Source organism: Eubalaena glacialis, chromosome 13 (assembly GCF_028564815.1).
Source record: "Eubalaena glacialis isolate mEubGla1 chromosome 13, mEubGla1.1.hap2.+ XY, whole genome shotgun sequence".
NCBI classification, from domain to species: Eukaryota; Metazoa; Chordata; class Mammalia; order Artiodactyla; family Balaenidae; genus Eubalaena; species Eubalaena glacialis.
The window spans coordinates 42,770,369-42,787,515 of record NC_083728.1 but is presented as its reverse complement, the minus strand read 5'-3'; the positions used below and the strand labels follow the sequence as shown (position 1 = coordinate 42,787,515).

Below are 17,147 nucleotides of genomic sequence, written 5' to 3'. Positions count from 1 at the left end.
ACTAGGCCAAGATTAGGCCAAATTTCTCAAAGGAGCACAAACCATTAAAGAGATGACAGAGTTCCAGGCTGCACTCTTTGCATCTTCGTATTTGAAGTGACTCAGAGGTTCATCACTCAAGTCCAGCTCTGCAGGCTGTGCCTTGGTTTGAGGCTGGGGTCAGGGTATAAAGAAGTGGGATGGCAACATGAGCTTAAAAGAATTCAGAAGTCCTTTCAAGTTAAGAAATTAAAATTTCTCTTGCTCTCCTTACCCGTAATGGAAGAGGACATATTTACCCTTCCAGCAGCAGCAGCTGTTGTGATACATCTTAAGAAGGAAAAAGATATCACGTTTGTCTCTTTTCCCTGTGAGGGGAGACTTGAAAGCAGGATGGTGTCTGGGTGCTGTGAAGTTTTTCAACCTACATGAGAATTCCTGCTATTCTCTTAAATTTGTAGCTAACTTAGAATTTCTCATGATCACTGTTCAAAGACCTCTTCTTATGGGTAAGTAGGAACAACAACTATATTCCATAAGTAGGCCAGCAAGCAGAGTTTACATAACGGGGGAAAGGTGAGACAAGATCTTTCTCTAGGTGGCTTGGGTGAGAAGTTTGGAGCTGGCCAGCATCTCCCCTGACACATCGTGTATGGCAAACTATTTGCCAGTGACTAAGGGAATTTCGGTACCCAGAGACTAAGACTATGCGCTGGTTTTCAATAGTCAGGTGACAGCCCACTCGTTTAGATAAAGTCAAATTATGAAACAATTTTGAAATGGGTGAAGCTTTGGCATGCTTTTGAAATAAATGTTAGAAACACAGATCACAAATCAGTGACAACCAATCCCAAATGGATTCTATTTTTAAATTTCATTTCTAACCAGTTAAAATGAAGGTCCTTCTGCCCAGTTGGCTGGTATCAGTTTCTAAGTAGTGTTTTTGGCTGTGAGGTTTCATCAGAGAGCTAAAAGGAAAAAACACACAAACAAGCAAACAAAACTACACACACATATTGCTTGCCTACACAAAACACTGTACCTTTGCATGTTTCTTCTTTAAAGAATTGAGCTCCTTCTGTTGTTTCTTTAAATGCTTCAAGTAAGCCTGTGGTGGGGGGGGGGGATAAAGAAAAACAGGATCCCAAATAAGTTTGTGTACTACTACCACAATGATTACAGTTGGTGAGAAACAAAAATAAGTCAGTTTCACCAACAGGCAGAACACAAGAGTGCTGGCAAAATGACGGAGTAATTTTACCTTCATCTGCTTTAAATCTTCTATCCTCACTTGAGGGATCAGTTCAATACCTGAAATAAAAAGTCACTGTGTATATTAAAAATGAGAGAGAATAAGTGACCATATCAAATTCACAGTTTTGAAATCGCATCTAAAGATGCTGACGCAGCTTTCCATGTAACGTTATGGATATAAACATCTTAGTTTCCTATTACAGAGCAATTAACTAGACACTTACCCAAAACGTTTATTGTCTTAGGTCAGGTTCCTTATTATCAGAGCCTGAAAAGGGGATTTGTGTACACACGATTTATCAAGGGAAGGCTCTCAGGAGAAACCCCTTAGAGGGTGGGAGAGAAGCAGGATAGGGCAGAGGAAGAAGCTTGAGTGTCTTTCTAGCTGAAATCCAGCCTCGGTCTGATCCTACAGGAAATTCTTTAGCATAAGCGGCCCTCTGGTGTTGTTCTAGCTTGAGGTAAGGAGACTGGGCTTTTGTAACCCCATATCACTCAGCTAAGGGTGTCAGACGTTTTACAGAACATTCCTTTTCGAGGCAAGAGAACTCCCATGGTCTGAGGGCAACTCTAGGGAGAAAAGTGCAGCTGTGATTTGCAGTCAGCCAGGACTCCTAGACACCAAGTGTTGCGGCACCAACCCCATAGAGGAGATCAGACCAGGCACAGCAGCATCTATTACAGTTACCTTTATCTTTGTATTTGAAGGCTCATCCTATCAGTCCACTAACTACCAGCTCTATTCCCAGCTTAACCATCATCAAAGAACAAAACATTTTTTCAGCCCCTTTCTTTAACTGAATTTAATTTTAGCATTTAAGTGATATGCTACTGAGCCCAAGAACGCCTTTAACAGACAGAAAATAACGAAAATAATGAAATCAAACCATCTTAGAACAGGATGCTGTCATGAGGACCTAGAGTAATGTACTAAGTCATCCTGTTACTGGAGTGATGCTAAGCCAGGTGTTGTCATGGCAACCACATTTATAGGCGAATCCCAAAACATGTTCTGTTTGACTGCAGATTTTCATCTTAGGCAAACAAGACGAATGTGCACTCTGTACTATAATTGATTTCCATTAGAATCCCAAAGGCTAGGTATGAAATATTCAAGAAAGATAGGTGTCAAGTTCTAGGCTCTTGTTTTTCAGCTGTACTCATTTTAAGAAGATGTGCACATCCAGTGTGAGTGTGGTAAGGACAGAAAAAAGGAGAGTCACGGCGGAGAGAAATCAGTCTTCTGATCTATAACATTTTGTGATAGGGGTGTCAAGGGATCATGGGGCTACTCTCTAATCTCTTAGGTCTGACATCACAAGCTAATTCCCTGCTTTACTGCAGGGCAGAGGAGTCTATCCTGGCATCGCTAAGAGCTCCCTATCTTTGGGTCTCTTTTCTCTCTTCTATAAAATGAACACACAGAACTGGGGGGCATGCAAGGTCCTCTGGAGATCTAACAAATACTAAGAGTTTGACCTAGTCTGATGAGACTCTTTTTTGGTGTTTGTTCAGTGAAATCTTGCTTAACAGGACCCTGTGAAAACATAAACCTTTTGCCTTTTTTGGAGAAAGACACACTGTAAAAATGTTAGTTCCTATGAATGATTTAGTTAGTTAGGAAAAAAACACACTCTAAAGAACAGGAACTGGTACATGCCTGGTTCCATCCATATGTCCAAGGCAGCTTGTCTAATAGGACTTCCAACAAGAGTGGATATGTTCCATCAGTGAGCTGTCCAGGGGATGGCCACAAGTTACATGTGGCTCTTGAGCACCTGAAATGTGGCCAGTGTACCTGAGGAACTCAAGTTTTGATTTTTAAGCCTAAATAGCCACATGTGGCCAGTGGTTTCTATATTGGATAGTGTAGGTCTCCAGGCTTCTGGTGTGAGAGTAGGGGTGAATTTGTACATTTTGGGCCCCAAAGATTTTGACTAGTTGAAGGTTCAGTATATAAATTTTTTGTTTCTATCAATGCAGCTCATTAAAACTGACTTGTTTTCTCTCAAACCGTAATTTGGAGATCAACTAGTTGAGTTTCCTTAATTCTTTATCCTTAAAATTAAAGAGAAAATCAAGCAGCATTGGTGCAGTTATTGCTATTTGGCTGTGTGTCTAAGAGAAATCATGTAGAACTTCAGGACTCCTCTCCTTCACAGATGTTCACAGCAAATTCTGTCGGGCTCCACCCTGACGGCTTCCTTTCCACCCTGAAACTTCTCTTCTTGGCTCAGACAGGACACCTCTATTCCCTCTTTATGCAGCAGGATCATTTCCTTTCTCTTGACTCAGCTCTTCCTCAGAGCCTGTTTCACGATATACCTCTCTCTTGCATTTTCCTTCTCTTTCTCTTCACTGGTTCCTACCAACATGCCACTGTTCTCCACAACAACCATTTTATATCTTAAATCATCAATTTTTCTAACCTGGTTTCCATTCTCATCACCCAGGCATCCCTGATTCCACGGTAATTATGCAGTCTTAACTTCTCTGGACTGTCTACAATACCTTTCAAAACTCATTCTTCTTATTACATATATCTCTCTCTGTTTTTCTTTGTTTTCATTCCTGCTATCTTTCTAAGCATTCTCACATTCGCTCTATCTCTCTCTTTCTCTCCCTTCTCCCTCCTCTTTACCTACCACAGCTCTGCTGTTGCATGTTTCCACCCAGATGTACCACCAACAGCTTGAACTTGATGATGTCCAGGACCAGAATCATCTTACTCAAAGCTTTTCTTCCTCTTGAGTTCTCTACTTCGCTCAATGGCACCATCTCTCTCTGTGACCTGACCTTGAAGTTGCTGAGTTACCTCCTAAGTCCCATATCCAAGCCACCAACTGATTTCCATCCTTCCTTTCCCTCTGAGTACTTCCAGCCTAATTCAGGCCCTCCTCACCATTAGTATGGCTCATTCGTTCATCAGCCATTTACTTCCTAAGAGACTTTAGATCTTTACTAGGCATCATTCCAGGGACACATTGAATGACAGAGGGGTGGTCTTGTCGGCAATAACCACTTTCTCTGGTTGTTATCACGTCATATAAATATAATGTGAATAAATATATAACATAAATATAAGGTGATAAGTGTTATAGTAGAGGCACAAATACCCTAATTCTTCACTTGCCCTTAGCATCTATTCCTTCCTTTTAAAGAATATTTCTGCCAAGACTGTATTAATCTTCTTAGAAAAAAATCCTCTGATGTCATTTCCCATTCTCAGGTGGTCCCAGATCCTTTCCAGACCAGGATTGGCACTGCCCCCTTTCCTACCCCTGGCTGCTTCCTATGTGGCCTCCTCCTGGGCTCCTCCACCTTCTCCTCCTGTTCACGTCAGACCTTCATTTCAAGGCCCAGCTCAGTTAGGATGTCATCCTTAAGTCTCCTCTGAGCGCCAGCTGGAAGGGGCCCTTTCCCTCTTGTTTCTGAGAGGTCACCGCTCACGAACACTGCCTGGCCGAGGGGTGGAAACCTGTCCCATCTTACCCCCCGGGACATGTGAGGTCCCTGAAGGTGCGAAGGCATTTCTCGTAGAACCGAGTACTGCCACTTAGAGGAGGCTCCCAAGTCTCTTGAACAAAAGGTCAAAATGAAAGTGTGTAGACCCTCTTCCTCAGGGCGTCTGCCGAGGGGACGAGGGAAAGGGAGAGCTTTCTTCCAGTGGCTCCTTCCCGTGTAACCTCATTTGGAACCAGGAGTGAAACAGTTCAAAACACAAACATGGTCCCTTCTAGAACTAGGATCACTTCTGTCCTCTGAAAGCTAGTCACACTGCTTTTGCAGGCCACTTAACTCACTATAATTACTAATGTCTTTATGTGCTGGTGGGCATGACACAAGAACTTTAACTAAACAAAAACTCTCCCATTTTCCACTCTCTATCTCTGTCTGGGTGGCTGATGTTAAGAACGACCAGTGCTGGACAGAACGCCCAAATCCTGTATCATTACCTTGTTCCGTGTTTTTTCCAGGGAGAAACAGACATAAGTTGCAAAGTACAACTGGGGCTACTTTTGTGCCATCTCATTCTCTAATTTGTTTCACAAAGCTCAGTGTACACTTAGTTTCCTGCTAAATTACAATGCTGCTTTGGTTAAGGAAAGCCTGTCATTTCTTACCTTAAACTGCAGCACTGTGTGTATTTAAGTACAGAGACAACTTGATCTTCTTACACCAAAGATGCTGAATTCACATATAAATGGGAAATATATATACTGAGTAGAAAACCATTAGGAAAAGCAGAAATTCTTCTTAAAGAAGAGCGAATTTAGTAAATGATTCAGGTCAAGGAGAATATTTAAAATATTTAATTATCATATGGGATGGGGACCATCCAATCAGAATGGAGGCCTGGACAATAAGAATGGAAGTTCCCTTTAAATAATCAGTACAATTGCTCCCCCTACACACCAGCACACGGGACACATAATTCTTTGCAATGCCACCTCTAATGATCTTTCGTTTCATTCATAGGTAACCACACAGAACTGGCCTTCAGATGCCCGTCTGATAATTTTACAAATAAATAGTCACGGATGCTAAATATCTACAGATGGGGGGAAATTATCAAAAAAGGAATCCAGGAATGTCAGAACAATCATGATTCTGTTGGTTCATAAGCTCACTGCCCATCCCTATGGTAGTATCTGGAGGAGAGAGGGGATGAGTTCGCTAAGTTCACTCTGTGAATGTTTTTTCCATAAAGGACACCGAATGTAAGCATTTCTAGGTCTATGAATATTGTAAGCAGTATGACTACAGTGCAGGGGATCTAGCAGATGAAACACTGTCTTCCTGTTAACCACTCAGGGAAATTAAGCTGTTTGTTCAACACACAAGAAAACCTGCTGCTCTTGAGATTTATGGAACCATGAAAATGGGCAAAATTAACAATTCTAAATACCTGCATCAAAGATTCTAAAATTGCCAGAGGAGACAAGGAGCCCAGACAACTCTCCTTTACCTTTCTTGGCCTCCAGGCCAGCTCCCAGGGCAGCCGTGGTGGTGGGCCTGAGCTCTGAGCTGCTCTGAGGGGTCACACTTGCTTTCGCCGTGTTGGCTTTCCCTTTCTTGTCATTCTTCGACGTGTCACTGGGTACGTCAGCGATGTCACTCTGGAACAGAAATGTTTATACTGACCCAAATGAATGCCACCTCAAGATCAAATGTCTTGCACATTCTTCCTTTTACTGAATCCAGTCTGTATCATCAACTTCTCCCCTTCTGCATCCTAGCCTCTACTCCTTAAATAAACCTTTGCTTGGCAGGAGTAAACACATGGTTTCCTCAGGCTTAAGCCAAATGATGAAGCCAAGGAAAGCAGATGTAGCTCCTTTACAAGCAGGGTATACCTTCTTTTTGTCCAGCTACTGGATAGATTTCCGTTTCCATTCTAAACTGAGGAGTAATGGGAGCTTTAAAAACAAAGAAGCAAACACCACAACTGTACACTGAAATTGAAGGTTGGATGCAAGACTAGTAAAAAATAAATGATAGTAAATGCCAATTTCATTAATACACTAAATAAGGTTAGCTGGTATTTCAGTGTCTCACAAAAGCATCCTATATTCTAAATGTTCCTAAAAGCATCATGGATGTTTTCCATTTCATTTCTAATGGGGCCAGGATCCCCGGATGTGAGTGAAGCCACAGTGAGGAAGTGGGTCACATTTTATTAAATATGCTACGCCCTCATAGACTTTTGAAACTCTTTTGTTGAATTGATAAGTTCAGTTTCAAAAACCACTTCTGAACTTGTTCTATTAATTTATTACTTGGTCTTGCTCTTGTAATCATTGTTAGACAACCAAACTTCCCCAACTCGGCTGTCTTTAATTGACCATTGTTACTTACGGTTTCAATGCCCATAGCTCTCATTTGGTCTGCTCTCTTTTCCGTAATGGAAAGAAATTTCTTTGGATCTGATAAAGCATCCACAATATCTGGGGGAAAAAAAAAATATCACTGAGCTGTGAATTCTCTGTTTTACTGAAAACATCTATGAAAATTCAGCTAACAAACTGTTTATAATCTCCGACCCCTGTGATGCCTTCTGTTAAGTACCTTCTCCTAGGACATAAGACAAGGTTAGAAAAGCACAGCTAGTTGCTGAAAACCAGAAATAAGAAAAGGCTAGAATAAAAGGCCAGATGATTTTCTCTTAGTTTCCCTTTATTTTTTTTCCCAAATAAAGAAGATGGGGAGGCAGGTCAAGCTAAGCGAATTGCCTTGGGGTCTCTTTACTTGTGTGACTTTGAACAAGTTGATCAATATTTCCAGCCTCAGTTTCTTCATAGGAAAATTAGAACTGATACTACCCACCCTGCAGAGGCACTATGAGCATTCAATGAAAAAGTACCTGGAGCACAGTAGACGCCACCAGCACTAGCCTTATTTTTAGATACAGAAGGAAAACGCATATTTAAAGCCAATTTTGGTACCATGTAGATAAAGTGAGTGCAAATTATAGCTGAGAAAACACTGGAGAAATATTTCAAGATTTCATCTTTTAGGGAATTCCCTGGCAGTCCAGTGGTTAGGACTTGGTGCTTTCACTGTGGTGGCCCAGGTTCAATCCCTGGTCGGGGAACTAAGATCCCGTGAGCCTCCTGGTGTGGCCAAAAAAAAAAGAAAATCGTCTTTTACATAACATCAATTGAAGAGTTCCAAGTACTTTCAAATGGAATTTCATACAATTTTGTACAATTTATCAAAATTACAGAAGGAACCATTATTCTCAGACCCTTAAAGCAGTACATAATTTACAACTTCTAAACGGTGTATGTTTTTAAGTTTACCCCTAGCAGAATCACCTTCCTAATTACATTCATATGATTTTTAAATTTTTTCTTAAATTTTTTCTCTTTTATAATAGAAAATAATATATGCACATGATAAACATTCAAATGTATAAAATGAAAAGTAAACATCTCCTCTTCTGCCCATCCCAGACAAAATTCAACACCCATTTATGATAAAAACTCTCCAGAAAGTGGGCATAGAGGGAACCTACCTCAACATAATAAAGGCCATATACGACAAACCCACAGCAAACATCATTCTCAATGGTGAAAAACTGAAAGCATTTCCTCTAAGATCAGGAACAAGACAAGGATGTCCACTCTCACCACTATTATTCAACATAGTTTTGGAAGTCCTAGCCACAGCAATCAGAGAAGAAAAAGAAATAAAAGGAATACAAATTGGAAAAGAAGTAAAACTGTCACTGTTTGCAAATGACATGATACCATACACAGAGAATCCTAAAGATGCCACCAGAAAACTACTAGAGCTAATCAATGAATTTGGTAAAGTTGCAGGATACAAAATTAATGCACAGAAATCTCTTGCATTCCTATACACTAATGATGAAAAATCTGAAAGAGAAATTAAGGAAACACTCACATTTACCATTGCAACAAAAAGAATAAAATATCTAGGAATAAACCTACCTAGGCAGACAAAAGACCTGTATGCAGAAAATTATAAGACACTGATGAAAGAAATTAAAGATGATACAAACAGATGGAGAGATACACCATGTTTTTGGATTGGAAGAATCAATATTGTGAAAATGACTATACTACCCAAAGCAATCTATAGATTCAATGCAATCCCTATCAAATTACCAATGGCAGTTTTTACAGAATAGAACAAAAAATCTTATAATTTGTATGGAGACACAAAAGACCCCGAATAGCCAAAGCAGTCTTGAGGGAAAAAAAACGGAGCTGGAGGAATCAGACTCCCTGACTTCAGACTATACTACAAAGCTACAGTAATCAAGACAATATGGTACTGGCACAAAAACAGAAATATGGATCAATGGAAAAGGATAGAAAGCCCAGAGATAAACCCATGCACCTATGGTCAACTAATCTATGACAAAGGAGGCAAGGATATACAATGGAGAAAAGACAGTCTCTTCAATAAGTGGTACTGGGAAAACTGGACAGCTACATGTAAAAGAATGAAATTAGAACACTCCCTAACACTGTACACAAAAATAAACTCAAAATGGATTTGAGACCTAAATGTAAGACCTGACGCTATAAAACTCTTAGAGGAAAACATAGGAAGAACACTCTTTGACATAAATCACAGCAAGGTCTTTTTTGGTCCACCTCCTAGAGTAATGGAAATAAAAACAAAAATAAACAAATGGTACCTAATGAAACTTAAAAGCTTTTGCACAGCAAAGGAAACCATAAACAAGACGAAAAGACAACCCTCAGAATGGGAGAAAATATTTGCAAATGAATCAATGGACAAAGGATTAATCTCCAAAATATATAAATAGCTCATGCAGCTCAACATTAAAAAAACAAACAACCCAATCCAAAAATGGGCAGAAGACCTAAAGAGACATTTCTCCAAAGAAGACACACAGATGGCCAAGAAGCACATGAAAAGCTGATCAACATCGCTAATTATTAGAGAAATGCAAATCAAAACTACAATGAGGTATCACCTCACACCAGTTAGAATGGGCATCATCAGAAAATCTACAAACAACAAATGCTGGAGAGGGTGTGGAGAAAAGGGAACCCTCTTGCACTGTTGGTGCAATGTAAATTGATACAGCCACTATGGAGAACAGTACGGATGTTCTTTAAAAAACTAAAAATAGAATTACCTTATGACCCAGCAATCCCACTACTGGGCATATACCCAGAGAAAACCATAATTCAAAAAGACCCATGCACCCCAATGTTCATTGCAGCACCATTTACAATAGCCAGGTCATGGAAGCAACCTAAATGTCCATCCACAGACGACTGGATAAAGACGATGTGGTACATATATACAATGGAATATTACTCAGCCATAAAGGAATGAAATTGGGTCATTTGTAGAGATGTGGATGAATCTAGAGACTGTCATACAGAGTGAAGTAAGTCAGAAAGAGAAAAGGAAATATCATATATTAACGCATATATGTGGAACCTAGAAAAATTGTACAGATGAACCGGTTTGCAGGGCAGAAATTGAGACACAGATGTAGAGGACAAACATATGGACACCAAGGGGAGAAAGCGGCAGGGGGTGGGGGTGGGGGTGTGATGAACAGGGAGATTGGGATTGACATATATACGCTAATATGTATAAAATGGATAACAAGAAACTGCTGTATAAAAAATAAATAAAATAAAATTTTAAAAAAGTAACATGATCATCTCAATAGATGCAGAAAAAACATTTCACAAAATTCAACATCCATTTATGATTATAAACCTTCAACAAACTGGGTATAGAGGGAACATACTTCAACATAATAGAGACCTTATATGACAAGCACACAGCCAGCATCATACTCAATAGTGAAAAGCTGAAAACATTTCCTCTCAGATCAGGAACAAGACAAGGATGCCCACTCTTGCCATTTTTATTCAAAACAATATGGGAAGTCCTAGCCACAGCAATCAGACAGGAAAAAGAAATAAAAGGAATCAAAATTGCAAAGGAAGAAGTAAAATTGTCACTGTTTACAGATGACATGATAATATACATAGAAAATTCTAAAGATGCCACCAAAAAACACCAGAACTCATTAATGAATTCAGTAACATTGCAGGATACAAAATTAATATACATAAATCTGTTGCTTTTCTGTACACTAACAACAAACTATCAGAAAGAGAAAGCAGGAAAACAATCTATTTACCATCACATCAAAAAAAAAAAAAAACCTAGAAATAAACCTAACTAAGTAGGTAAAAGACCTATACTTGGAAAAATAAAGACACTGATGAAAGAAATTGAAGATGACACAAACAGATGGAAAGATATACTGTGTTCATGGATTGGAAGAATTAATATTGATAAAATTGACCATACTACCCAAGGCAATCTACAGATACAATGTAATTCTTATAAAAATACCAATGACATTCTTCACAGAATTAGAACAAATAATTCTAAAATTCATATGGAGACACAAAAGACCCTGAATAGTCAAAACAATCTTGAAGAACAAAGCTGGAGGTATCACACTCCCTGATTTCAAACTATACTAAAAGCTACAGTAATCAAAATAGTATGGTATTGACACCAAAACAGATACATAGATCAATGGAACAGAATAGAGAGCCTAGAAATGAGCCTGCACTTATATGGGCAATTAATCTGTGACAAAAGAGGCAAGAATATACAATGGGGAAAAGACAGACTTCAATAAATGGTATTGGGAAAACTGGACAGCTACATGCAGAAGAATGAAACTAGATTACTCTCTCACATTATGCGCAAAAATAAATTCAAAATGGATTAAAGACTTAAATGTAAGACCTGAAACCAAAAAACTTCTAGAAGAAAACATAGGCAGTAAGCTCTTTGACATCAGTCTTAATGATATTTTTTTGGATATGACTCCTCACATAAGGGAAACAAAAGCAAAAATAAACAAATGGGAGTACATCAAACTAAAGACTTTTGCACAGTGAAGGAAACCATCAACAAAACAAAAATACTATCTACTGAGTGGGAGAAGATATTTGCAAATGATAAATCTGACAAGGGATTAATATCCAAAAATATACAAAGAACACATACAACTCAACATCAAAAAAACAAACAACCTGATTTTAAAAAAAAGGGCAAAGGATCTGAATAGACAGTTTTCCAAAGAAGACATACAAATGGCCAACAGACACATGAAAAGATGCTCAACATCATGACTCATCAGGGAAATGCAAATCAAAGCCACAGTGACATATCACCTCACACCTATCAGAGTGGCTATACAAAAGGCACAAACTTCTAGTTATAAGATTAATAAGTACCAGGGACGTATGTACAACATGATAAACATAATTAACAGTGCTGTATGTTAAATATGAAAGTTGTTAAGAGAATAAACCCTAAGAGTTCTCATCACAAGGAAAAGCTTTTTTTCCTATTTCTTTAATTTTGTATCTATATGAGACGATGGATGTTCACTAAACTTACTGTGATAATCATTTCATGATGTATATAAGTCAAATCATTATGCTGTACATCTTAAACTTATATAGCACTGTACGTCAATTATATCTCAATACAACTGGAAGAAAAAATTATATAATATGCTTTTTAGATGTATTAGTTTATATCTGTAGAACTCTGAAAATTATCTTTAGTGAGTAGACAATGTTCCATTGAGTTTATGTATAAAACTACTCCCCACTGCTAGATATTTAGATGGACTTTCAATTTTTCTATAAAAGATGACTTTGCAAGGAATATGTTAGTGCAAAAAATGATTTCTTCATCATTTTTAAATCAGAAATTAGCAGTTCAGATATATAATATAACAACCTATATGCCTGATGGGCATTCCTAACAAACTTTGTTCCTAATAAGCTTTAAAATAGTTATTGAAGAATAATTAATGGAAAAAATGAGCATCGAGAAAATAAAGCGGAATCAAGAGGGCACATTGGGTTGAATACTGCCTCCAAAAATTCATGTCTGCCCAGAACCTCAGAATGTGACTTTATTCATAAACAGGGCCTTTGCACATGTAATTAGTTAAGGTCTGAGATGAAACCATCCTGGATTAAGGCTGGCCCTAAATCCCATGACTAGTACGTTTATAAGAAGAGGACAGGACACACAGAGACAAAGAGAAGAAAGGCCAGGTGATGATGGAGGCAGATTGCAGTGATACAGCTACAAGCCAAGGAACACTAAGGGCTGCGGGCAGCCACCAGGAGGGTCTGGGAAGAGGAAAGGAAGGATTTTCCTAAGAGTCTCCAGAGGGAGCATGGTCCTGCTGACTGCTTGATTTCAAACTTCTAGCTTTCAGAACTGTGAGAGAATAAAAGTTTCTGTTGTTTCAAGTCTACCAGTCTTACTTATTTATACTTTTTAAAAATACCAACTATTTTGGGGTTTAGTGCCATTTCCAAAATGCTGGTCTCCTGATGAAGAATTTCCATGTATATTCCTGTTTTTCTCCTCCCTCCTTCCTGCCCGTGTTTTCTCACTTCCATATAGAGTTGAAAGCATCAATTTAGGTATCCCCAAGAACTGCAAAGAAGATGGCGGTTCCTTAGTACAGACTTCCAGATACTTATTGGCTTTTTAGGAGAACTCTGGGTTTTGTTTGTTTGCTTGTTTGTTTAACCACTGTTTTTCAAGGCACGTGGGTGCCTCAGTGGTGAGCACCAACCATGGCACCTGTGACACCCTCCCCTCCCTCCGTGTGCTCACTCCTGGCCCAGGTTCCCTTCCATTCCCCACTCTACTGTTTCTACTTCATCAACAGGTAAAGGCAGCAGAAAAATACATGTTCCCTGTTGGCTTCAAAGTGATGTTAGTAAAGATCAACAAATTCTATAACTATGATTTTGGATTAGCTCTTCTAGCTTCTACCAAATGATTGATCATTTCCCAAACTGCATTTCCAGGAATGCTAGAAGATACAGAAGATTCAGAGGCCAGAAGATCTTGTGGTTGAATAAGATCGGGAAATGCTCACGTCTCCCCTTTTCTCAGACATTCACAGAGCATCTCAAGGAACTATGCAATAAATACATGTATAAATTCACTTAGCCTAGCAACTCCCAATGTATTTCACCATAATCCATCCTGCTCCCTTCCCACTAGAGCTTTTCTTCTTGGTGTTCTAACTAATATTTTCTGTAGTCCAGAAGAGGTCATAAAAATGGATATCACTGCTATGTGAATCGGTTTTTCAACAAATATTTGATATAAAGAATGAGACATTTTAGCATCCACGAAGGACAGGACAAAATGGAAAATCTTTAAATTGTATTGGGAAATTCTGAGGTCATACCCCACAAATGGCATATTAATAAAGGTTGCTCCTCCTCTGGAACCACCTGATGTAAGAAATGGCCAGTTATCTTTGCAAAGAGGTTGGAAAGCAACCCTGTGAAGATACCGGGCAAGTGAACAAGAAACACCCCCACCCCATGCTGTATCTTTAATCATAAGGGGGGCAGAAAGGGGAATTGGGTGAATAAACAAAGAACCACTTCGTCTTTGCTGACATAAAATTAGCCTAGTTGTAGAAGAGGAGAGATAATCTATAGCTGCGGAAGCAGTGATAAGCATTGCTCAAGGGACAAGGGACAAGAGGCTCATGAAACACAGCTTGTAGTGACACAAATATCACACTGGTGATCCATGAACTCTGGAAGCATGGCTTTGACTCTCTTATTTGTTCTCCTCACTACCACTCAGTAATGATAAAAGAAATACAAACAATAAAAACCATCAAAGCAACAGTGGGCGGGAAAAAAGAAATACTGACACTCATTTAATTGTCATCAGCTTTGGAACCGTCCCCCATCACCAACAGCAGTGGCTAACAGTGGCAAAGTTGCTGCAATAGGTAAATGCCATTGTCAGTGGTGTCTGCACCTACAGAAGCAGCAAAGACAACCCAGCACACTGAGTCTCACTGGATTTGACAAATGAAAATGCACCTTAGCACCCAATCTAGTACTTCTACTGTGTGTGTGTGTGTGTGTGTGTGGAAGTGAACAAGAGGACTGTTTTACTCTATGTTCAGTAGAAAACTAATATTACAAAAAATTAAACTCAGGCTTGATTCATGCCTAGTCATTCTTCTTCTAAATGTTACCTTTTTTTTTTTCACGTTCAAGTTTAGTTTCTGAGAGCTGAGAGACTTCATCTCTGTTCTTCAGCCCAGAGATACTTTACATCTAGGCAGCTCAGGAACAGAAAGATCTATGAAGAGTTCAGAATCTTCCAGAATCATCTTTGTTTGCTTATCTCTTTGTGTATCTTGGGAGTTGTTATAGTAACGAGAAGGAAAAGTGGAATTCCCTGCCTCTGTCTCCCGAGGGGGTGAGGAATGAAAACAGGGAACTCACAGGAGTGGAAGAGGGTCAGGTGGAAAATACTGGTTCTGGACCTATCTCCTGTTCCGGAGGGAATGGGTCAGCTCAGAGTTCAAGGCGTCTAAAGAGTACCGCATGCAAGAAAGTAGAAGTATTTTGAGTAATTGCAGAAGTACCTAGTTGCCTCATCAGTAGAGATTCATCATCATATGGTGACCTCATAGCACAGAAGCCCAATAAATAAGTGAGCAGAAGCTCCTGCAAAAGCCCAAGCCCTCCCTAAAGAACTGCCTTAACTTGGAAAAGCCATTTAAGGACATTTTTCTTATTGCTATAAAATGATACCACCCACCTGACATTACTGAGATTTAAAATACATTTAAAAATCATGTAGAATACAGAGTTGCTGGTGCTTAAAGACAATCATGGTAACATTACTAATACATTAGAATTCTGAAGCTTCTTAGTAAGCCCAGGATTAAGAGATTTTTCTTAGGATGATGAATTACTTATGACAAAATAACTTACTGAAGCCAATTAAAGGGTAAAGTTAGGGAGAAGAAAATAGAACCAATTGAGTTTTCTTTAACTCATTAGAAATAAATAAAATGAAAAAAAAATTAATGGAGGGCTGCTATGGTCAGGTACTATTCCAAGAGCTCATTTGATCTTCACTTATGAGGAGGGTACTACTGTTATCCCTGAGCTGCAATGAGGACACTGAAACAAAATGTTATGCTAAGTCATCCAAGGTTAGACAGCCACGGGGCTCCGTCAGTGTTCTTACGTACCTGTTATGTGGCCTCAATGAAATAGCATTCTATCGGGCCAAGAAAAATAGACAGTCTTTGAATCTCCAACCATTACATTCATAGAACTTTATCTAGACATTAAAATGTATATGAGACCACTTTGGAAATTAATAGAAAGAGATCTTATGAGTAAATTAAAATTTGATTTAAACAATTACTTAAGAAAAAGAGGAACAACCCAATTTAAAACAAAATAAAACCAAACCAAAGGCACTAGAGTATTTTGCAGGCACAGGAATATGTGACAAAAAAAAAAAAAACAACAAAATGAGCTCAATCTGACTCATAATTGTAAATACATGATTTGAAATGATGAGATGCCACTTTGACTACCACAGCCCAGAAGTAATAAGTGGAGTCCTGCCATACTTGACAGGGAATTCTCTGTGATGTTCCTGGATGCTGTCCAATGCCATGGGGAAGCTCCACTAAACCTTCACCCCTACTCTCAGATAGTGGTTACACCATTAACATTGGGTATGTATCCTTCTAGAATTTTTTATGCATTTTATGTACATGTATAAACAGAGAGTTATAGGGCCTTTTGTAAAAAATAATGAGATTGTTTTGCAATTAATTTTTTCACTCAGCAATATATCACTGTCATATTCCTATGTTCAAATACTGAGAGCCAAGTTATTATTTTTAATGGCTATTAACGCAGTATTCTATAGAATGGCTGTAATGTATTTAACCAATCCCTAGCGATGGATTAGCTTGTTTCTAATCTTCTTTATACAAATAATGCTGCATGCCACTACAGTATAATTTAAAAAATTGTTTGCTTTTAACAATCTGATTAAAGAAATAATTCCTAGGGTAAGTATTTGGTGGACTATAAAAGCTGAGACTTACTTAGCTTGGTCAGGCCTAAGAGGTCTTACTTCTGTAACTGGATCTAAAATTATGGAGTGATTTTAGACAAACTGACCCACCTAAAAGCCAGGAAGACATAATTTACCAAATTACTTAGTGCCCTGACAATGAGAATATTTTCCTGAAGGTGCCCAAACTGTTCAAAAGGAACAGCACACTGTTCTTGCTGACTAACACTAGGTTTTGAGGACACATCCTCAAACGGGAACCAGATCTTTTCAGTTTTAATGCCAAACACACTGTATTTCAGCTTCTTCAGAATGAATCAGTAAGTCCAGCACTTTTCTTATCAAGGCCTTGGCCTGGGCTGCTTCCCTATCTGGAGAGAAATCCAGTCTACCTCTCTGCTGTGATGTATTATGCATCTTTCAAGGCCCAGACAGCTACTGAAACCTCCCTACTCTGATTA

The 17,147-nt window shown here is 38.8% G+C and overlaps 1 protein-coding gene across 1 annotated transcript in view; it reads right to left on the bottom strand.

Annotated features, from left to right (window-relative positions):
- Positions 1-17,147, bottom strand: part of PLCB4 (phospholipase C beta 4) — a 172,980-nt gene that overhangs the window by 27,019 nt on the left and 128,814 nt on the right. Inside the window, exons 27-30 of the mRNA XM_061210021.1 lie at positions 7,093-7,181; positions 6,203-6,353; positions 1,241-1,290; positions 1,022-1,087 (exon numbers count right to left, since the gene is read on the bottom strand). Of these exons, the coding sequence (XP_061066004.1) occupies positions 1,022-1,087; positions 1,241-1,290; positions 6,203-6,353; positions 7,093-7,181 (356 nt within the window). The remainder of the gene's footprint in view (positions 1-1,021; positions 1,088-1,240; positions 1,291-6,202; positions 6,354-7,092; positions 7,182-17,147) is intronic.